This window comes from Rana temporaria, chromosome 2, assembly GCF_905171775.1.
Source record: "Rana temporaria chromosome 2, aRanTem1.1, whole genome shotgun sequence".
Taxonomy (NCBI): domain Eukaryota; kingdom Metazoa; phylum Chordata; class Amphibia; order Anura; family Ranidae; genus Rana; species Rana temporaria.
This window is the reverse complement of record NC_053490.1, coordinates 45,007,379-45,032,026: the sequence shown is the minus strand read 5'-3', so window position 1 is coordinate 45,032,026 and position 24,648 is coordinate 45,007,379. Positions and strand designations below refer to the sequence as shown.

General features: G+C 40.1%; 1 protein-coding gene across 2 annotated transcripts in view; it reads left to right on the top strand.

The window, feature by feature from the left end:
- Window positions 1-24,648, top strand: part of SLC36A4 (solute carrier family 36 member 4) — a 363,728-nt gene that overhangs the window by 134,721 nt on the left and 204,359 nt on the right. For both annotated transcript variants that reach the window (XM_040340141.1, XM_040340142.1), the window contains exon 9: window positions 7,799-7,968. In XM_040340141.1, coding sequence (XP_040196075.1) covers window positions 7,799-7,968 — 170 coding nt within the window. The remainder of the gene's footprint in view (window positions 1-7,798; window positions 7,969-24,648) is intronic.

Genomic DNA, 24,648 nt, shown 5'->3' with positions numbered 1-24,648 from the left:
ATTGATACAGTGCCTTGAAAAAGTATTCATACGCCTTGAAATTTTCCACATTTTGTCATGTTACAGCCAAAAATGTAAATGTGTTTTATTGGGATTTTATGTGATAGACCAACACAAAGTGGCACATAATTGTGAAGTGGAAGAAAAATGATAAATTTTTTTTTTTTTTTTTTTTTTTTACAAAGAAATATGGGAAAAGTGTGGCGTGCATTTGTATTCAGCCCCCCTGATACTCCTAACTAAAATCAAGTGGAACCAATTGCCTTCAGAAGTCACCTAATTAGTAAATAGAGTCCACCTGTGTGTAATTTAATCTCAGTATAAATACAGCGGTTCTGTGAAGCCCTCAGATGTTTGTTGGAGAATATTAGTGGACAAACAGCATCATGAAGGCCAAAGTACACACCAGACAGTTGAGGGAAAGTTTAAAGCGGGGTTAGGTTATAAAAAATATTCCAAGCTTTGGGCCGGGCAAGGAGAGCATTAATCAGAGAAGCAGCCAAGAGGCCCATGGTAACTCTGGAGGATCTGCAGCGATCCACAGATCAGGTGTAAGAATCTGACCACAGGACAACTATTAGTTGTGCTCTCCACAAATCTGGCCTTTTTGGAAGAGTGGCAGAAAGAAAGCCATTGTTGAAAGAAAGCTATAATAAGTCCTGTTTGCAGTTTGTGAGAAGCCATGTGGGGGACACAGCAAACATATGGAAGAAGGTGCTCTGGTCAGATCAGACCAAAATTTAACTTTTTGGCCTAAAAGAAAAACGCTATGTGTGGCAGAAAACTAACACTGCATATCACCTTGAATAAACTATCACCACCGTGAAACATGGTGGTGGCAGCATCATGTTGTGGGGATGTTTTCCTTCAGCAGAATACAAATGCACACCACACTTTTCACACATTTCTTTGTAAAAACTTTTGAAAACCATTTATCATTTTCCTTCTACTTCACAATTATGTGTCACTTTGTGTTGGTTTATCATATAAAATCCGAATGAAATACATTTACGTTTTTGGTTTTGTAACATGACAAAATGTGGGAAATTTCAAGGGGTATTTTTTCCAAAGAATTGCGTTTGAAAGATAGCTGTGCAAATACAGTGTGACATAAAATATTGCAACAACCGCCATTTTATTCTCTAGGGTCTCAGCTAAAAAAATATAAAATGTTTGGGGGTTCCAAGTCATTTTCTAGTAAAAAATGATTTTATCTTGTAAGCAACAAGTGTTAGCAAAAGGGTTAGTCTTTAAAACTTTCAGTAATTTTTTTTCAACTTTCCATCTACTAAATCTTTTGCGTTGTTGTTTTAACTTTGGATAGTAAAACATTTTTTTTTGCCAGTAAATACAATGCAACCCACTTCCTGTTTCTTGTCTAGTCATTAGCATAGGCTTATGATATCATGAAACAGCTCTCTCTCTCACTCTCGTGACAAACATGTTATACTTACCTGCTCTGTGTAATGGATTTGCACAGAGCAGCCCAGATCCTCCTCTTCTCGGGTCCCGCTTCTGTGCTCCTGGCCTCTCCCTCCTATTCAGTGCCCCCACAGAAAGCAGCTTGCTATGGGGGCACCCAAGCCAAGTCACAGCTCCCTGTATCTACTCAGACACTGAGCCCTGACCTGGCCCCGCCCACTTTATCCCCCGATTGGCTAGTTGACTTTGATTTACAGCAGCAGCCAATGGCGCTGCTGTGACCCAGCCAATCAGGAGGGAGAATCTCGGACGGCTGAGACGCTCATGGACAGAGAGGGACCTCAGGTAAGTGTGAGGCGGGCAGCTACACACAGAAGGCTTTTTATATTAATGCATAGTATGTATTAAGATAAAAAACCCTGCCTTCACAATCCATTTAAGGTAAAAAAAAAACACCTTATGATTTTACAACCACTTATAATAATGCTTGTGGGTTTGATGATTACGTGATCACTAATTGGTTCTTAATTGTTAGTTTGCCCAGGCAGCTGTTAATTACAGAATTTCAAAACCTTAAAAAGAATTTTGTAGATTAATGTTCCCTATGCGCAAGGCACCCTTCAAGAAAACACAAAATTATGGTAAATTGATTGTCCTTTCTCTGGTATCGTTTGGCAGTTTGCATATTGACTTTATTTGTTGCCTAGAGTTGACATATATATATATATATATATATATATATATATATATATATATATATATATATATATATATATATATATATATACCGTATTTATCGGGGTATTGCGCGCTCCGGCGTATAGCGCGCACCCCTAAAGTGGACCCGCATTCCTGTGGAAAAAAAGATTTTTGTACTTACAGTTTTGGTGTCTTGCGCGGCATCCATCGGCGGCCTCGTCGGGTCCGGCGTCCGTCTGCGGCTTCGGGAGTCCTCTTCGTCGGGTCTGGCGTCCTTCTGCGGCGTCCTCCCCGCTCGTTTCCCGCTTTCCCGCGTCGAGTTTGAATACTGCGCCGGCATATACCGAGCGCAGTACACTCGTGCATAGTCGGGCAGGCTCGGCTACTCTCGCACTCACGTCCTGGACGTCCAGGACGTCAGCGCGAGAGGAGCCGAGACTGCCCGACTATACACGAGTGTACTGCGCTCGGTATATGCCGGCGCAGTATTCAAACTCGGCGCGGGAAAGCGGATATCGGCGTATATCGCGCACCCACGATTTTGCCCTGATTTTCATGGCAAAAAAGTGCGCGGTATACGCCGATAAATACGGTATATATATTAGGGCTGTTACTGATTAAAATTTTCGTGTTCGATTAATCGATTTTTTTTTTAATCGACTAATTTAGATTAATTATAGCGCACATACATTTTCAGTACCCGGGAAGCAGCGGATATATACAAACCGGAGCTTCCTGGTTCCCCTCTCCCGTGGACACAGCTTTGGAATCCGCACCCCACATGTTGGAGGGCCCCCCACATGCTGGATTGCATGCCTTTCGAGTGACATCTAGCTAAAAGGTTCCTGGCAGCTAGCCCGTTTTTCCATTCAGGTCACATCATTCTCATATCTCATATTGGGACCTGTTGGCCCCCTCCCTCTGTTCAAGGGATCACAGGTGGTTTCTCAAGTGCTTCATTTTTAATTGGAATAATTTTTATTCACTTTTACTTATATTATGATTGAATAAATGACTTATTTCTTCTCGTAACCATCCTAAGACAGTCTGCTATATGAGAAATAATACCGCTAGTCTGCTATATGTTTTCCATGAGCGCCGGACTTTTGTGTATTGCCGGGTGGACCAAGATGGCCGCCACTCCGGGAGCTAGGCCGAGGCCATGGCCTTTCCTATGACTGAGGCAGCAGCGGAGCTCTGCGGATTAGTACCGATCAAAAGAATTTTCATTGATCAAAAAAATTAACAATTAATCGAGGAATTAATCGTTAATATCCGCAGCCCTATATATATATATATATATATATATATATATATATATATATATATATATATATATATATATATATAAATATATAAATATTGTAAAATGATTTAACTTTGGAACTAGGCATTTTTGTTTTCTGAGCTTCCCGCGGTTTCATATGTTCTTATTATCGTCATTTATCATCCCTAAAACGGTCCACTTCCTGCAAATTCAGTGTATATTTATAATAGCGCTATATAACCATGGCCGCAATTTGTTCTGGAAGTAGATCATGCGACATGATAGATGGTCATTCGGTGCTGCCGATTAGCGATAAAGCCTCTGGTAATAGTACGCCATCAGGCTCTTCCAAGAAGAGGAAGAAAAATTAACAGACCTTTACTGCAAGATATTTTATAACTATGTCATTGACAGCAGTTTTATAAATGCCAAATCATTACAGCAGGTCATGGATATCAATATGTGTCATCAGCACGAACATTTTGATTTTACCTAAAGGGAAAAACCTAGCTTATTCCATGGCTACAATGACCACATTTTGTCGTTGAAATAGATTTAAACCCAATCATTAAAATTTCACAAAAGCTTTAACATGTTAATGCCATTTCAAAGGTAGTTTTTGTTGGTCCTTTCAAATTTGCAGCTTTCATTAACATAACATCCTGTGATTCCATCAGAAAGGTCCATGTTCAGGAACCCTGGTATAGGCTGACAACTAGGGTTGCACCGATACCACTTTTTTAAGACCGAGTACAAGTACTGATACTTTTTTCAAGTACTCACCGATACCGATAATTTTTTTTGTGACCGTGGCACTAACATGTAGCACTGATGGGCACTGATAGGTGGCAATGTTGGGGCGGGGACTGTGTCAGTATTTTTTTTTTTTTACAAGTTTATTTTTTGCAATTTATTTTTTATATTATTATCTATTAGTGTTTTTTTTTATTTAATTTTTACTTTGAAATATTTCCTTTTTTTTTTTTTTTTTTATTCAACCCTGTTGGGGGGTAGAGGGGCTTTGGTGAGATGTCAGGGGTCCAAACAGACCCCTGACATCTCCCCTTTGAGACATGGAAAGGGACTGAGGATAGAGATCCCCCAGTCCCTTTCTCTGCAGCCTCAGCTGCACTGAATATGAATGGACAGGAGACAGGGGCTCCTCTCTATTCATAAACTGAGACATGGTAAACACCGTTTTCTCAGTATTGAATGGACAGAGTCCGTGATCACTGACTTTGTCCATTCAGGAAAGGAAGGAGCCTGTAAATGACATGTTTACCGCTCCTTCCTCTGTTCTCCATCCTAAAAGATCTGGGACAGAGAGGGGCAGAGATGGATGGGGGGGGCGGAGGTGGATGGGAGGGGAGGGACGGATGGCAGGAGCACACAGAGGGGGACCGGAGGAGCCCACGAAGGAGCACAGGCGAGCACATAGAGGGGAGCTAGGGGGGACACTTGTGGATGATCGGTGTAGTGGCGGGGGAAGTTATAATCACTGATCTCCCTGTGTGTCTTTCAATAAATTAGCTGAAAGCCGGGAAGGGAAGAGGAGGAGAAGCGTCTGTCCACTGCTTTATTCAAAGCCGCACAGGGAGATCAATAAATATAACTTCCCCCCACCACCACACCAATTATCCATGAGTGTCCAGGTATCGGACTAGGCAGGGGAGCATTTGCAAGTAGTACTGAAAATGCTTTGTATCGGCACCGATAGTAGTATCTGTATCAGTGCAACCCTTCTGACAACTGTCCCACATGTGTGCTGGGTGGGCTGGGGGGGGGGGCTTCTGCACCTTCATGCAAATATTGTATGAAGGTAAAAAAACCTTGAGCTTTTACAACTACTTTAAAAGTTACAGCAAAGTATTGGCATAACTATCCAGATTGATCATATTTTGCACAGCACCTTTATTTTATAATAAAGGAGAATGGAACAGGAGGAATGTGAACATTTGTTCTGGTGCCACAGCAGCTGGAATCTCAATTGGATGGGAACAAAGTCAGGAACTATGGAAGGGAGCGTTCACTGTTGGAATTCAAAAATAAATATAGTTCAAAAGGTCACTCTGCCTAACAAGACTCTACCTACAGTAGCCTTTGAGTGCGTTAATTATTTTAGTACTTAAACCATAGGGACACAATGGTAAAAAAAAAAGAATTGGATTATGTTTTTTTTAATGGTGAGGTATACAGTGGGGATCGAAAGTTTGGGCACCCCAGGTAAAAAATTGTATTAATGTGCATAACGAAAAATCTCCAAAGGCATCAAATTACAGATTAGACATTCTTATAATATGTAAAAAAAAAGTTAGATCTTATTTCCATCATTTACACTTTCAAAATGACAGAAAACAAAAAAATGGTGTTCTGCAAAAGTTTGGGCACCCTGCAGAGTTAATATCTTGTACTGCCCCCTTTGGTAAGTATCACAGCTTGTAAACGCTTTTTGTAGCCAGCCAAGAGTCTTTCAATTCTTGTTTGAGGTATCTTTGCCCATTCTTCCTTACACAAGTCTTCCAGTTCTTTGAGATTTCTGGGCTGTCTGTCACGCACTGCTCTTTTAAGGTCTATCCATAGATTTTCAATTATGTTGAGGTCAGGAGATTGTGAAGGCCATGGCAACACCTTCAGTTTACGCCTCTTGATGTAATCCCCCGTGGATTTTGAGGTGTGTTTAGGATCATTATCCATTTGTAGAAGCCATCCTCTCTTTAACTTCAGCTTTTTCACAGATGGCATCAAGTTACCATCCAAAATTTGCTGAAATTTTATTGAATCCATTTTTCTTTCTACTCGTGAAATGTTCCCTGTGCCACTGGCTGCAATACAACCCCAAAGCATGACTGATCCACCCCCATGCTGAACAGTTGGACAGAGGGTCTTTTCATTAAATTCTGTGCCCTTTCTTCTCCAAACGTATCTTTGCTCACTCCGGCCAAAAAGTTCTATTTTAACCTCATCGGTCCACAGAACTTGCAAAAATGCATCAGGCTTGTCTATATGTTCATTTACAAAGTTCAAACGCTGATTTTTGTGGTGAGGAGGTAGAAGAGGTTTTCTTCTGATGACTCTTCCATGAAGACCATATTTGTACAAGTATCTCTTTATAGTGGAATAGTGTACCACAACTCCAGTGTCTGCCAGATCTTTCTGGAGGGATCGTGCAGTCAAACGTGGGTTTTGAATTGCTTTTCTCACAATCCTGTGAGCTGTTCTGTCTGATATTTTTCTTAGTCTTCCAGATTTTGTTTTAAAGCGGGAGTTCACCCATTTATTACATTTTTTTTTTCTTCCCCTAGATTCCTGCTCGTTCGGTCTAGGGGAATTGGCTATTTGTATTAAAATATGAGCAGTACTTACCCGTTTTCGAGCTGCATCTTCTTCCGTCGCTTCCGGGTATGGGTCTTCGGGAGCGGGCGTTCCTTCTTGATTGACAGGCTTCCGAGAGGCTTCCGACGGTCGCATCCATCGCGTCACTCGTAGCCGAAAGAAGCCGAATGTCGGTGCGGCTCTATACTGCGCCTGCGCACCGACGTTCGGCTTCTTTCGGAAAATCGTGACGCGATGGATGCGACCGTCGGAAGCCTCTCGGAAGACTGTCAATCAAGAAGGAACGCCCATTCCCGCAGCCCATACCCGGAAGCGACGGAGAGGATGCATCTCGTAAACGGGTAAGTACTGCACATATTTTAAAACAAATAGCCGATTCCCCTAGAGAAAACGAGCAGGAATCTAAGGGGAAAAAGTGCCCTCTAAGGGTGAACCCCCGCTTTAACTTCCACTGTTCCTAATGACTGCCATTTCTTAATTACATTCCGAACAGAGAATATTGACATCTGAAAACGCTTTTTATAGCCTTCTCCAGCTTTGTGAGCGTCAACTATTTTCAGTTTCAGTTTTCTAGACAACTGCTTAGAAGAACCCATGGTGCCGATTGTTGGGGCAAGGTCAGATGAGTCTGGGCATTTAAAACCTTTGAGATTGACATCACCTGGTCTTCCCAGACGATGATTGAAAACAATCCATGACACTGGCAGGTCTCAGCTTTGCAAAGGGGGCAGTGTATGCTATAAATTCTGCAGGATGCCCAAACTTTTGCAGATGCCATTTTTTTGTTTTCTGTAATTTTGAAAGTGTAAATGATGGAATTAAAATCTAACTTTTTTTGACATATTCTAAGAATGTCTAATCTGTAATTTGATGCCTTTTGGAGATTTTCCATCTTTCCTTGGCTTCGTTATGCACATTAATACAAATTTTTACCTGGGGTGCCCAAACTTTCGATCCACACTGTATGCATCCAAGTTGAGTATTGCCTTCTTTCTAATACAAATAAAAGATCAGTTTAGCTGCAATACAAAATTCTGAACTATGGTGTTTGCCTTATTTTGACGTCTCTTGTTATAGGTTCTTCCCCTGGAAAACCAAATGAGGGACAAGAAAGAGTTTTCAAAAGCTTTGAACATTGGCATGGCAATAGTGACAGTTTTGTACATCTCTCTGGCCACAGTGGGGTACCTGAGCTTCGGAGATAAAATCAAAGGCAGCATCACTCTAAACCTTCCTCAAGATTCCTGGTGAGTACCTTTTATGTTTCTTCTCTTTTATACATTCTTGCGCAACTTTTCCGAGCACAGAACATTCTGTAAAAACACAATGTGCATGCACTGTCAGCTCCTCAAACATGTCATCTGATTGCCTATGCTGCATAAAGATTAAGTCGTTTATTTTCTATGAAGAAGAAAAAGATTAGTCAGAGAAGATGGGATAATTAGTATGAGTATGTCCCAAACCTCCAGATAAAACTTTCTTAACCACTTAAGACCCGGACCTTTATGCAGGTAAAGGACCTGGCCAGTTATTGCGATTCGACACTGCGTCGCTTTAACTGACAATTGCGCGGTCGTGTGATGTGGCTTCCAAACAAAATTGGCATCCTTTTTTTCCAACAAATACTGTAGAGCTTTCTTTTGGTGGTATTTGATCACCTCTGCGGTTTTTATTTTTTGCGCTATAAACAAAAATAGAGCAACAATTTTGAAAAAAATTCAATATTTTCTACTTTTTGCTATAATAAATATAACCTAAAAAGATATAAAAAAACGTTTTTTTCCTCAGTTTAGGCCAATACGTATTCTTCTACCTATTTTTGGTAAAAAAAATCGCAATAAGTGTTTATCGATTGGTTTGCGCAAAATTTATAGCGTTTACAAAATAGGAGATCGTTTTTATTGCATTTTTATTAATTTTTTTTTTTTTTACTACTAATGTCGGCGATCAGTGTTTTTTTTTCGTGACTGCGACATTATGGCGGACACATCGGACAATTTTGACAAATTTTTGGGACCATTGTCATTTTCACAGCAAAAAATGCTATAAAAATGCATTGTTTTTAAAACCGGATTGTATTTCCTATGCTCAATTTAAACTGTTCCTACAAATCACCACAGCCGCAAAGCAAACCATCTCCAAAGCTTGGAAAACAGCTACGCTTCTAGTTTCTGAAACCAGAAATAGAGTACATCAAGCCATGCTCCACTCAAAATCAGAAGCCATAACCAATGATTCCATAGACATATATGAAACAATATGGAACCCATGGGTGACCTATACTATCTCATCTAACCCAGATGATTCTCTATTGAGACCTTGGTAGGATATTGTAAGCCAGTCACATTCTGGATACAGTCCCTCTATATTATTACTATCTCTATTATGTAACGATCCCGGAGCCTTTCCTCTATCCTGTACTGCCTTTCCTATCCTATTGTTTTCATCACTTTCCACTTTCCGATTCATTGCTAAAATTACAATTGCTCCATAGCTATAGTTCATATCATAATTATATCCGGTTCCATTTATATCACAATATTCTATAATATTTTATATGAGTTCAAATGCAATAGACTAACATGATTGGTTTGACTATAACCTGCTTTAATGATTCCTTTAATATTCCTCATAGGATCTACAAATATTTATTGGATTTGTCTATGTTTCAAATACTCTCTTATTACATGATACCATTTTTATTTTTCTGTAATCTTTTATTGTCAATTGTATCTACTGTTTTCTCTTTACTTTAAACCCAATAAACTAATTTGACAAAAAAAAAAAAAAAAAAAAAAAAAAAAAATGCATTGTTTACTGTGAAAATGACAATTGCAGTTTGGGAGTTAACCACTAGGGGGCGCTGTAGGGGTTATGTGTGACCTCATATGTTTTTCTAACTGTAGGGGGGGCGAGGCTGGACGTGTGACATCATTGATCGCGTCTCCCTATATTATGGAACACACGATCAACGAAGCTGCCACTGTGAAGAACGGGGAAGCTGTGTTTACACACAGCTCTCCCCGTTCTTCAGCTCCGGGGACCGATCGCAGGACTCCCGCGGCGATCGGGTCCCGCGGTCACGGAGCTTCGGACCGGGCCGCAGGCGCGCGCCCGCGGCCCATGGCTGGGCACTTAAAGAGGACGTACAGGTACGTTCTTGTGCCCAGCCGTGTCATTCTGCCGACGTATATCTGCAGGAGGCGGTCCTTAAGTGGTTAAACAAACTTGGCAACTCGGTTATAGAGCAATTCCATACAAGTATTAAACCCAGTCCTAGAAATGGAAATGGTGTCCAAAAAAATTAAAAACACTGCAGCTGAGGTTACAAAGTTCCTTCTCTGTACCATAAAGGGGTTGTAAACCCTCACGGTTTTTCACCTTAATACATTCTATGCATTAATATTTTGTGCTGCAGCACCCTCCCCTCTTTTGTTGCTTGTACCCAATCTTTCCCGCGACAGGGACGAGCACAGCAGCCGCTGTCTCGGGTCCTCGTTGGATAGATTGATAGCAGCAGGAGCCATTGACTCCCTCTGCTGTTAATCAAATCCAGTGACACGGGAGTCGTGGTGCCTGGCCAAGTCCTGCTGTCTGTGTCAATGGATGCAGCAACTGGAAATCGGGAGCATGCCTGCATGGGTACCCCCATGGAAAGCATCTCTCCATGGGGGCACTGAAGAAGAGGAGGAACCAGGAGCGCTGCAGGAGGGCCCCCAGAAAAGGAGGATCGGGGCCACTTTGCAAAATTCTTGCACAGAGGAGATAAGTATTAGGGATGGGCCGAACAGACCCCTGTTCGGTTAACACACCCGAACTTTCGAACACCACGAAAGTTCGGACCCGAATAAAGAAACCCATTAAAGTCAATGGGACCCAAATGTCAAATATCAAAATTGCCCATTTTGAAGGCTTACATGCAAGTAATTGGGCATACAATGGTTATAGGGGTCCGGGTCCTGCCCTGGGGGACATTTATCAATAAAAAAAAAAAAGTTTGTGAAAAACGTAATTTTTAAATGAGCAGTGATTTTTTTGATTTTTAAAGTGAAAGCCTAAAAATGAAAAATATAGGGCCAGATTCACATAGAATTGCGGCCGTGTAACGTAACCCGTTTACGTTACACCGCCGCAAGTTTTCAGTGTTAGTGCCCGATCCACAAAGCACTTACCTGTAAACTTGCGGCGGTGTATCGTAAACAGGTCCGGCGCAAGCCCCCCCAATTCAAATGGGGCGGGTACCATTTAAATTAGGTGCGCTCCCGCGCCGGAAGTACTGCGCATGCTCCGTTTGCAATTTTCCCGACGTGCTTTGCGTGAAATTACGGCGGCGCGACGTGTTTGTGAATCGCGACGTGCGTAACGTACTTACGCCGGGAACAAAAATTTTTTAAAAGTGACGCGGGAACGACGGGCATACTTTAACATGTGGAGTCATTTTACACCATGTTAAAGTACCCCTAATTTTGCGACGGGAAACTAAGACTTGCGCCGACGTAACGATGGGAAAAACCTTTGTGGATCGCCGTAACTGCTAATTTGCATACCCGACGCTGGAATACGACGCAAACTCCACCCAGCGGCGGCCGAGGTACTGCATCCTAAGATCCGACGGTGTAAGTCAATTACACCTGTCGGATCTTAGGGCTATCTATGCGCAACTGATTGTATGAATCAGCCGCATAGATAGAACAACAGATACGACGGTGTATCAGGAGATACGCCGTCGTATCTGTTCTGTGAATCTGGCCCATAGTGCCTGGGGGTCCCCTTAGTCTAACTGTAAAGTGGCAGATCTGTACCATGTCTAGAATCTGCTGCAGAAATAATTGAATTTATAAAAGGCCAAAAAAATTAATACATTTTCCTGCAAGCTGCCTTTATTTCGCTCAGCAGAAAATCGGGGAGCCAGTGTGTATGATGAGGCCGCAATGTAGTGCACTGGGAACAAGATTAGAGATTTTTTGGATACATTCTGGTGTCACTTTGCCTTTGGATAGAAGTAACGGGTGAGTGAAAATTAGTCTTTGGGTGATGTGGCGCCTTCCCACTGTAACCCTATAGTGATAATCTTGATGAAAGCAAGAATTTGGCTTGCTGTAAACAAGTGCAATGATATGCACCTGTCAAACAGGTGCTGAAAAATTGGTCTTTGGGTGTCGTGGCGCCTTCCCACCGTAACCCTATAGAGGTACTCTTGATGTAAGCAAGAATTTGGCTTGCTGTAAAAAACTTGTCTCTGCTTGTGTGACAGAGGATGAGGAGAATGAGGAAGGTTTAGTAAGCCAGTCCACCACCACCTCTGCATGCTGTGGCTGGATAGCACGGGCAAACTCGCTAAACAGAAGAAATTATACCCTGCCTGTGGACACATTTGTTGCTGGCCCCCTTACAGTGCCAAGGGAATGTCTGCCTCTCCTTGTTGTCCTCCCAGACATTATTGGGAGGGAGGGGGCAGTGCTTATAAGCAAATGTAAAGGATATGTTGAAATCTATACGTAGATGCACTTTAATCAATGTAAAGAGGTGTTTGGTGCCCTTTAATTTGAGTACTCACACTACACAGACACACTCCACAGATACAATATAATATACTGCAATATAATGCGCCAAACATACAGTGACACACAGAACTATATGGCGTTAAACTGTCAGTAATGTACACAGAAGTAAATGGTGTTAAACTGGCAGTAACGCAATCAAATAGACGGTGTTCAACTGTCACTACACTGACGCTATCTGAACTGTCCCTACTCTAGCTATACACTAATGTCAAGATTACTGACACGGTCTCACTACACTACAATGAAACTATCTGAGCTGTCCCTACTCTACACTAATGTATGTATAAATAACACGGTCTCACTACACTGAAACTATCTGAGTTGTCCCTACTCTACACTAATGTATGTATAAATGACACGGTCTCACTACAGTGAAACTATCTGAGCTGTCCCTACTCTAGCTGCACACTATGCAAAGCTGAATGATGGTCCTCCCCGCCTACACTCACACTATCCCTAGACTGACACTAAAGTAATATTCTACACTGACAATTGAAGCAAAATAGCACAGTATAGCACACTAACTAACTAATAGCACTGAACAAGAGCCCTGTTCTATCTCTCTCCACGCCAAAATCACACTGATAATGGTTGCAATTGCAAGAATACTTTGACTGTGGGGCGGGAATGAGCCATGATTGGATAAAGTCACGATGACAGTGTCCAATCGTGACTCTGACATTGAGTTAATATATGATTTCACACTATGGATTATTTTTAATTTTCAGGACTTGTATGTATATTCCAGGGGAATTGAAAAAGAACTGCAGCCTCTACGTGTTACTGCCACCTAAGTGAAGTAAATGTATAGGGAAAAAATGGTAGTAGATGTGGCACTGTTCTATGATTCAATTAAATGAAATTAGCATAAAATAAATAATAAATTGGATATTGGTACCTTTAAAGTGCATGTGTGCTCACACAGATAGCAGAACGCCAGAACATTACCTGTTAGCAGCCGGAGAGATTCACGTGTGGGAAAGTAGGAATCCGAGGTAACACCACTGGAATGCTTGGTCGCTCACCTTATAAAATGGACTCCTGAACTAACAGGGAATCAATAGTTTGTGTCCCCTTACATAGTTACATAGTTAGTCAGGTTGAAAAAAGACACAAGTCCATCCAGTTCAACCACAATTCCCTTAGGGGAAAATTTAAGCCAGTACTGCAGACAGCGATCTCCCAGGGATCCAACAGGCACATGCAAGTAAAAGAAGATCTAAGTGCTCTCCATTTAAACAAATCCAGGCTTTATTAATACAACAAATGCCTACTTACATTAAAAACGATCAAAATACAGCTCAAAAGCAATATGAGCTCCATCTCACAGGATGGCAGTGGGTGATGTCATCCGAGCATAGCTCCTCCCCCGTACGCGTTGCATCCAATAGGACTTAGTCAGCAGGGGCCTGCTATGGGCTAGCCCAACCACTCGACCCACTGTTTAGGGACAGTTTTGTACTGCACCTTTATCTTTCCTTGGTGCTCTAAGTACATTTTTATAGTTTGCTGGTGTAGGGTTGTTGAATCCGATCTATGTCATGTGTTGGGTATCTATAAGGTTTTTAAAACATTAACCCACTGTGAGCATGAGAGCCCCTGTCTCAGTGCAAATTAGTTTAAAATGGACACAGGACTCTCAAAGAGTCAGTTTGAGATGCTCCAGCAGATGCTTTGTGAGCAGAGAAAATTATGTTTTACATTTTCTCTGGATTTGGAAAGTCTGAATCAGGGCTGGAGACTTTAAGACTCTAAAGAGCATTGGGTGGGCTTCATTCGTGTCTCCAAGTTTTACAGAAATTCTGCAGGTTGTGTGCACAAATAAATTATAAGGCAGATCAGAGCCATAGCTCAGAGGGATGGAGTTGGAGCAGTTGCTGCAGCCAGGAGAGAAGTGTGCTTCTTTTTAGGAACTGAGGCAATATCCTTGAGACAGCACTCCATGTGGGAGAGGTTTCAGGTCAGTGGACAGAGAGAGTTAAGCCAGCTGAGAGAGTTTGGGAGACCATAGCTTCGACAACTGGGAGAGACAGTTTAGGGGACTAAAGGAAACTGTGGGTCTCAGAGGAGTGACAAAGCCTGGAGTTTCAGGAGAACCCCTTCCTAGAGGCCAGGAGTAAGCCTGTGCAGCATGGTACTGTGACCAAGGCTGAGTGAGCCTTAAATGCCAGGTGGCTTGGCATTTTTTATTTATTGTATTTCTGCTGGCGAAGAACCCATGTGGGGGCAATCCATGTGTGTATGAACTTTCATTTTGTTATCTTTAATAAAAGTGGGCTACAACACACCTTAAATTTAAAGTTCCTGTTGGCTGTGAATTTGCTGAAAACGCATCTACCACTGAGCTAGACCTCCCCCATTTTACACCACATTGGAAAAAAATGTAGACATCTACAAGGAAATTCCATTAGAGAAAGATCTTTGTTTCCCCCAGATATGAGCAGAACAGCTTTTCCATGTATCTAACTAATTCCGAAATTAGAAATACAGGCTAATGATTCAAGATGTATAAATGGTTTTAGAAAGCATTAATCATTTTATTAACCTGATGCTTCAACTTAGAAAAAAGAAACCTTTGAGGCCATTATAAAATACTGAATAGACTTAAGAACTGAACAGTCAGGGATGTACGTTTTATCTGAATATTCATCTTTTAATAACCGAAGCCATTAGTAAATAAAAGTTTCTTCAATTATTCATTAGGAAAAGCCGAATTTATAGGAAACTGGGGCACCTTTCACCTATTAGTTTTTCTGTTTGAATATTTAATTATGTTTTCATAAAACATAACAAAGGTCATAAGAATAGTACCATTCATATTAGTACAATACAATGAAAAGAATAAAATGCAAGAAAGCAGTTATAACTACTGTATGCTTCTCTCATGAAGTATATAGAACCAAATGTAAGGGGTATGCCTTAGTGTAACATTTCAGTTATAACAATTTAGTGATGTTATTCTAGCTATCATTAATAACAATTATATATAATCTTGATAGGAGAAAATAAAAGGTACTATTTAGATATTGTGAAAATGGAAGAAGATAGCGTTTGCTCGATATAGCGGGGGAAAATAATCTAAAATAGGAGAAATTAACAAACTATTCCAGGGCCAATTTCCTGCTAATTGGCTTGGCGTTATCTGGTGATTGAGTTATAGTCCTAACTATCTCAGATGACCCTTGTTTTGATTGGTTAAACTTGCTTGTAAGAAAAATAAAGTAAAACTAAACCAGTTTGAGGTAAAGGAACAGTAGAGTGGAGAATGAGGAATATTTCCAGAGAGTATATTTATAGGGCAAACTCCCTCATAGAGACAACAATGTTTTATCAAAACCTGGAGGTATGAAATGCTCAAACCACGGTCATCACAAGGCTTCATGTTTGGATATATTGTCAAGAAAGATTACTTCTGTTTTTGCATGAATCATGGATTGAGTAATCCTGTTTTTGACTGATAAAATACATAGTTAGTCAGATTTCCATGTTGTCACAATAGTCTGCTTGCTGCTGTTTCCTAGATAGGACTTATTTACATACATTTGCACAGATTTGTTTGCACAACTTTGCTGGAATCCTGCATGGGACATTTGAAAATATTTTTTATATTATCATTTTTTGCAATTTTTTCACAATATCAATTTATTCTACACTTATTTTTCATGTTTTAAGTAGCGCACTAATTTCCTTTTTATATATAAGTTGTTTGGAGCCCAATATTAGGCTTCTTTGTATTGAGGTGCAGCACTTTATAATTTAATTTTTATGTCACATTCATTTTATATCTCAAGCATTTACTTTTACTAAGGGGTTAGCGCGGATTGTCTTTGCTTTCCATATAATGGGGTTAAGGCTGGAAGCGAGAGTTTTGGCTAATATCTTGATATCTACATTAAGGATTTATATTGGTCTATAATTAGACCAAGATGTATCATCTGTATTAGGTTTGGGGATCATAGAATTAGAGGCAGTGAGTGATTCAGTTGTAAAATAGAGGCCTTTAAGGAGGGCGTTAAAAACTTCAATCACGAGAGCAGATAGTAGGGGCATGAAACGTTTATAGTAAGTGGCTGAGAGGCCGTCGATACCTGGTTGTTTTTCATTGCTTGAATGATTTTATAGCGGCTTGCAGTTCTATTTCAGTGACAGGATTTCTAAAGTTTCCTATTGGGATGGGGAGTGGGAAGGAAGCTGAATTGTGTATAAAAGTGTAGTCAGATGAGATTAATCGAATGTATTAGTATCCTTGTATAGTTCAGAAAGTTTTTTAAGAAATACATTAAGAATTTTTAATTGATTACTAGTATAGACATCTTTAGTTATTTTTAAACGGATAGGTTGTGGGGTATAATTGTTCCTTCTTAATGCCAAGGTCAAAAAGGTGTCTGGTTTGTTAGCTTTCATATAGAAAGTATGTTTAGAGCTACGAAGTGTTTTTTCAGTTGATTCCGATAGAAATATGTCAAGTTCAATCAAGTTTTGTCATAAATAAATGTATTTGATGGTGAAGGTGTAGTCTGAAATTTTTCAGAAGATTTATAAAATGCTTCTTCCAGACCTTTGTGTATGTGTTGTTTTTTTCTTGCGATTATGGGAAGCTTGACTAATACAAACCCCTCTAATATAGGGTTTGAGAGCTTCCTACCGCGTTATGGGGTCTGTATCAGTAGCATTGTTGTGGATAAGATAATCCTTTATGTCAGGGGTGTCAAACTCAATTTCATCGTGGGCCCCATCAGCATTATGATTGCCCTCAAAAGGGCCAGTTGTATCTGTAAGATTAGATGTCCAGTGCACCCCCTCCCCTTACATTAGATGTCAAGCGCCACCCACCATCAGAAGTTGAGTCCCCCACTCTCCCTTACATCACAGTGCACCCCCCTTTCCTTATGCTGCTTGCTGCTGCTGGAAAGAAGCTGGGTGCATTGATTGAAAGCAGAAACTAAGGGTCTGGAGGAGGGCCAGAGGAGGGCTGGAGCTCTCCTGCAGCTGCAGGAGAGGTGTTAGGGCCACATGAAATGGCCTGGAAGGTCGGATTCGGCCCACAGGCCTTGTGTTTGACACCTGTGCTTTATGGATTTCTCTAACCCCAATTAATATGAAGAATTTGTCAGCAAGCTATCATTGATGTACCAAATTCGGTGATTGGGCTTTGGGACCAAGGAAGAAAGGGTTGTTACTGACCAAACGTGCATGGAAAGATTTGTGAGTCTAGAATGAGAGCCGAGGTACTAACATGAACAAAAAGATGATCTTTTATGAGGATAAGAATAATGAGTGTATTAAGAAGAACATTTTGGTTTATAAGCTTTTGGTAAGAATTTTTAGGTGCATTAAGTGGGGTTGAGAAGTTGAAAGATAGTTCAATAATTCTGTAAAATTAAAATATGCTAGAGAGTACAATTAGGATCGAACAACGCTATTATGCCAATATTATTATAGGTGTTTGAAAGAAATTACCCATAAAGGTAGATAAAAAAAATCTAAAAGGAAAAAGAAAAAAGTGCTCCTATTTGGAGTAGGTTATCCAATGAATGGTGTTAGATCACCAATCAGTGGATAAAAAATGTTCCAAAGAGTGAACAAATCTATGTTGGTCACTCGAGGAAAAGATGGAGGTGCAGTGGTTGTCCCCGGGACTACAACAGCCATCTAAACATTCAGTAAGAAAAAATTATTAGACTAACTAGTCATAATTATAAACTAGGTCTAATAAAACCTTTGAATATTATGAGGTAAAGGAGGATATATACAACTAGTAGTTACGATATATAATTATAAGAATAAAAACAAAATTATAAAATTAAACCTTTGAGTAGGTTTGATATTGTAACAATGTATAGATAGAGTCATCTATCAAATCAATTCAAATCAGTGGTAATCAACTGTGTTCCTGTGAAAAATAGAATAACTTTTTTCTAGACCTTAAAGATATTCTTATATGGTATATCTAGTAAGAGTCCAAATATCAATAATAATAGGCCCCATTAATGAAACTGAAGGATCCCTTATAATTTAAGAAACTTTGAATTGAATATATAAAGTAATAAAAAGCTATGCAATGCAAGAATTATGTCAAACATCTTAAGGATATTGAAACATAAATATCACCCCTATTGGAAAGCATCAGTCTGTAATATCTTCTTCTTCGGGTGGAGGAGAAGTAAAACGACCTGTTTTGTGCAAGCTAAGCAGGGCCTGACCCATCAAAATGTTTGATGATTTTTGAGGTTGTGTAGATGAAGAATTCTTTCCATGTTTAGGCCCATCTATTGTAGTTGTGGGTGCTGACAGGCAGAGTTCTCTAATGATGACAAGAAGTTCATTTGTCGATTTGCAGGTATAGCAGGTTCCCTTAAGGGAGAAGCACAGGGAGAAGGGGAACCCCCATCTATATGATATACAATGGTATTTGAGAACTTGCAGGTGCAGTTTCAACTCTTTTTTTAGTTTAATTAGCGTGAATTGACATGTCTTGAAGAATTAGATATTTGTGTCCTTGATAAATCCGTGATTCTTTAATTCTTGCTGCTTCCATTAATTGTTCTTTAGTGAGAAAATGGCGCATCTTCAGTATAATATCTCTAGGGGTTCTCTTCTTTATGTGAGGTTAGGGTCCTGTGGATTCTGTCCATTTCTAGACGTTCAATTGGGATAGATGGAGCTAGTTCTTGGAAAAGTGCTGTTACGCTTGACTTTAAGTCTTCAATTCCCTCAGGAATACCATGTATTCGTAAATTCAATCATCTTGCCCTATTCTCAAAATCTTCCAATCGGTTTTGCAGAATAAAATAATCATATTTAAGGGTTTCCAATTCTTCTGTATGTGTTGATGCAGTAATGTCAACTTTATCCACCCTCTGCTCCAAAATAGATGTGCGTCTGCCTACCTCATGAATCTCGTGAGTAAGTTTGTCAGTAATGGCATCTGAGGTATTCTGCTGTGCTTTATGTAATACCCTTTCAAACTGGGTAAGCAAGTCAGGGCCAGTTGCAGAGTGTTGCAGGGCTATAGAGGTCATACCTGTATCTATTACAGGTTCTCCATTTTGAGAAGGAAGACTTGTGCTGCTTCTGTGTGCCCAGCTGTGAGGTGAGGTGAGGTGAGACCGTGCTGCCGCCATTTTAGATGCAGCTTTTGTCAGTGATACCTGTGGCTTTACCGCTTTAAGGTTAGATTTTTGTGCAGTATACATGCCCTCAAAATATGCTCCTGTACTTCAGGGATAATGTAGACGCTGTGTTGATAATTTTTACCCAGTATGGCTCCTTACATCAGGCTGTTATGTCCCGGTCTGCGCGGAGCTCTAGGTAAACATGTCTTATCTAGATGGCTTTGTGCATGTGCCCTTCCACCTATTCATTTTTAAGCTTATTAACTAAACATCTTTGTAGCCTCCATATCGCCAAGAAGAGCTATGGAGGGTATAAAAAGAGATTGGATCACATAAAGGGAAAATATAATGGACTTTGGATACATTTTTTGAGGCTCTGCTCCCTGCTAATAACCTCCTTAAAGTGGTTGTAAACCCTTCCTGTGCTATTTCCACCTTATCAACCTTTCCCACCTTATCAACGAGTTGCTCTATGTTTAAAACGCTTCCTACCTTATCCCTTTCTGTGTAATCTGTAATTTTCGAATGAATGACGCAATCGGCACATGCGCAGTTAGTGCCGTTTTTCCGGCCGGCTCTTCTTCTGTCCGGAAAACTGTGTACTTGCCAGGGCTGCGTAATTTCCTCTGACTGACATCAGCCCCGAGATCCCGCGATACTCCCTCCCTGAGAAGCTGATTCTAACCCCATGTGACTCGCTATGTCACAGGGGTTGGAGCGCAGAGCCGAGGACAGAACCTCCCTATCTGACACTAAAACGAGGCTTGGCTTCAGGAAGGAATGCACACGTGCGGGATTATGGACACAGAAGAAGAGTGAGGGCGGAAATAAAATGCTACTGAAACGCGGAAGACAGGAGTCATAATGGCAGCGGCTGAGTACAAGCAAAGGCGAGCATAAAAAGTCATTTTTTTCAAGTAAGAGCGTTCTATTTGTATAATGTATGTAGTGCTTAGCTGCTAAACAGCAAGATGAAATTGCATATTGCTGATTTGGGGTAACATTATCTGAGTTTACAACCACTTTAAATGACTAGGCTGATTTAGTACACATTTAGTACACTGATCAGGATGGCTCAGTATTGGTCATGGGCCAGAGCAGCTTCTTTCATCTTGGAGGTTTAGGCTTGTAGTCTGGCCAAATATTCCTATTAAATCAATTAAATTGTTGCTTCAGGTAAAAGCAGTTGAAATGCAGATGGCCTTTTGAACCTGGTGTCCATGTGAATCAAACATAAAGCTACAATTAATAGGTACATTTGAATATACAGTACCTTTTTAACAGGATTTGTATTTCTAATTCTTGTGATTATTAATGCTAATCCTATAGCAAAGATCAATCTCTCATTTCCTGGTTTGCTTTAAGCAGCTCATAGAATATGCAATTTTCTGTCCTGTTTGATCAGACAATCCGACCGTGTGTATGCTCCATCGAACAAGTGTTTTTGCTTTTTCATCTGACAAATGTTCGCTGTGAATGCTCTCAAACTATCAAACTTTCCGGCAACAAATGTCCGATGGAGGATAATTCGATTGTGTGTACACAAGTCCATCGGACTAAAGTCCAAAGTAAAAACAGGCATTCTCCTAACCAATGCTAAAGATCAGACAACAATAGCAGAAGTTGCCCAAAGGGTGGCGATAAAGAGCTAAAAATACACGTGATTTGGTGAAAGTTGGCTGAAAATGTTCTGCCGTGTGTATGCAGAACAAGTTCACAGCCAACGCTCATTCGGACCAAAATCCACAGAAAAGTCAGATGGAAGTCTGATCGTGTGTATGAGGCTTTACCTTACCCAGAGGCACCCTTCACACTTGCCATTCTTGTAAACGTAACCCTCCATGTAACCTACTGTATAACTGTCTTTGTAACACTAACCCCCTCTAATCCTAACCGTAATCTATATGTAACCTTAAACAATCACTAAACCAAAGAACTAAATGCAATATACTCCAGCTTACAGTGGCGGTGTGGTGGCTGCATTAGGTTTATTTTTTTCAAGCTAAGAATATATGCACAAATACAGAAAATACCTGTTGATCCTACCAGAAATGCAGAATATATTTCTTCCTTGCGATCTTCTGTAAACTACCAATTGCCCAGCCCCCATGTAATGATGATGAAGAGAAATGGATATGTTTCTAATCCATATCAGGAGAGCAGTTTAATGCCACAACCATGGATGACTCCCTACATAGATCAGTGGAGGAGTGTCATATCCCCCAAGGAGCAGGGTGTGTTAGTGTGTGTTATTTGCAGGCTGAAAATAAAATAAAGCCTGGGGAAAAAAAATTATGCTTTCACAACACAGAGGACTAGTAATCTGCAATATATTACATTTTTCATTTTGGGTTTGTCACTAACCTTTCATGTAGCACTTGGGGCCTTTGTCGATTAATGGGCAAATGCAGTGTCCTTTTTGACATCAGTTTGAGATGCTTCTGAGATTGTACGGAATTCAAATGCAGATTAGATATTTGGCCTGTTGCTTATTTATTCTCATAGATTTGTATGGGAAGAGAAGCCTTTTTAAGAGAAGAAAAACTCAAACCTTCTATGTAATCCAAGGCTAACTCTCTCTTTATCGCCAATGCTAACCTACCCCTTTGTAATGTAAACCTACCTGCTTGTGTTCATACTTGCCTCTCTCATATCAGGATCCCTTGCTCCAAAGAACAGTCCCAAAGACCAGTCTTTCTTTCACCAAAAAATGCCAGTACCATAATCTACTCTTAGAACTATCCCACGTTCATTTCAACTATTTAATTAACGGTTAGCCAGGTGTTTTTTTTTTAGATTGGTTATTTACTCAACTTAAAACCTGCTTGGTCATCACAAATTATTGTTGCAGTTATACTGGCTTTGTGAAGTAAAGTAATTTTTGCTAAAATTTAATCGGTCAGTCTATAAAAGCCACCTTTTTTAAATGTTCATTTTATATATATATATATATATATATATATATATATATATATATATATATATATATATATATATATATACACATAGTAGGTGAGGTTAAAAAAAGACACAAGTCCATCAAGTCCAACTTATGTGTGTGATTATATGTCAGTATTACATTGTATATTCCTGTATGTTGTGGTCATTCAGGTGCTTATCTAATAGTTTGAAACTATCGATGCTCCCAGCTGAGACCACCGCCTGTGGAAGGGAATTCCACATCCTTTCTGCTCTTACAGTAAAGAACCCTCTACGTAGTTTAAGGTTAAACATCTTTTCTTATAATTTTAATGAGTGGCCACGTTTCCTGTTAAACTCCCTTGTTTATCCCTATTGTGGGGGCACCAGTATGGTATTTGTAAATTGAAATTATATCCCTTCTTAAGCGTCTCTTCTTCAGAGAGAGAATAAGTTCAGTGCTCGCAAACTTTCCTCATAACTAATATCCTCCAGACCCTTTATTAGCGTTGTTGCCCTTCTTTGGAATCTCTCTATTTCCAGTACATCCTTCCTGAGGACTGGTGCCCAGAACTGGACAGCATTCTCCAGGTGCGGCCGGACCAGAGTCTTGTAGAGCGGAAGAATTATCGTTTTATCTCAGGAATTAATCCCCTTTTTTAATGCATGCCAATACTCTGTTGCTTTGTTAGCAGCAGCTTGGCATTGCATGCCATTGCTGAGCCTATCATCTACTAGGACCCCCAGGTCCTTTTCCATCCAGTGTATAAATTGCATTCGTATTTTTGCCACCCAAATGCACTATTTAAAATTGTTCTACATTGAACCACATTTTCCATGTAGTTGCCCACCCCATTAATTTGTTCAGATCTTTTTGCAAGGTTTCCACATCCTGCAGAGAAGTTATTGCCCTGCTTAGCTTAGTATTGTCCGCAAATACAGAGATTGCACTGCTTACCCCATCCTACAGGTCATTTATAAAACAAATTAAAGAGGATTGGTCCCAGCACAGAACCCTGGGGGACCCCACTACCCACCCCTGACAATTATCAATTTATCTGTCTTATAGCATATAATCACATCATAATGTGACTTTACATTTGGTTGCCAAGTGACATGTTTACTTTTGAGCTTGTGCCAAGAGGCAGGATATGGACAGCATGAAGCATTTTTCTGGTCACACTTCATATAGTAAATGGGACACTGAATTGTAGAGAATAAAATATACAGCCCTTAACCACTATATCTGCTCCAAACTGCTTTTTCCTAACTGGAATGTAGTTTACTAAATGAACCTGTTAAAAATTGGAAGGAACGTGTTTTGTTTTGCCAGTAGCAAACAGGAGACGGTTGTGTAATTGTAACCAGACAATTAATATCCAATGACGTTCAGAATGCAGATTTTCATAAGTGAATTACACAAAAATGTGCCTGAAAAAATATATTTTTATTACAGCCGCGGTAGAATGGGAATAAACTGGTTCTAACTTTTCATTAAGTGTAAGCTGTACATCAGCAATTGCGCCTTTATGTTCTTTTGTGCTCATTTTAAGTACAATTTAAACTGCTTCCAGCAAGACATTTTGTTAGAGCTTAGATTCAGTGTCCAGAAAATGGAAAAACCAATTGCATGTTCTATTAAATCTAATCTTACCAAAGGTCTTTAAATTTTTTATTGCTCTTTTGGGACTTTCATGAAAAAAAGTTAATAATGTCTGTAATTTTCCCAGCATTGAAAATTAATAGTGAAATAGGTACGGTATGTATTGGAATTTATGAAAGTACTTTTTGTAATTCCGGCATGCTATATTATAGGAGCAGTTCTGACCCAGTGACACCCATGTTCCTTCAAGCAGTTTTCCTTGAAGGCCTTCCCACCCACAGTCCTTTATTAAGGGGTGGTGTAGACTGCATTCTTTTTTTTTTCCCTTTGTTTTTTTATATGTAACATTTGGACCTGTTTTTTAGGTCTGTGAGGTGAAAAAAGATGGCTAAATAATGAATTACTAATGTCTGGACCTCATTAGCTAAACATGGCTAATTTTGGATTGAAGGTTAGATAGATCAAGGCCATGTATTTATATATAGCTGTGTGTTCGCTTATAATTTCAGCTCTGGTTAAGCACTGAGAATGGTGTGAAACACGTTTGCTGTAATGTATGTAGGGCTGGGGAAAAAATCGGTTTGAATCTCGAATCGAGTTGCGAGGGCAAATTGATTCAGATTTTGACCAAATCCGATTTATTTTTTTTCCATAGGACCGGCGCTCTGCAGACTAGGCTGAAGCCGCGTCCTTGCCTAAAAAAATCCTGCCCGCAGCTCGCCGTGA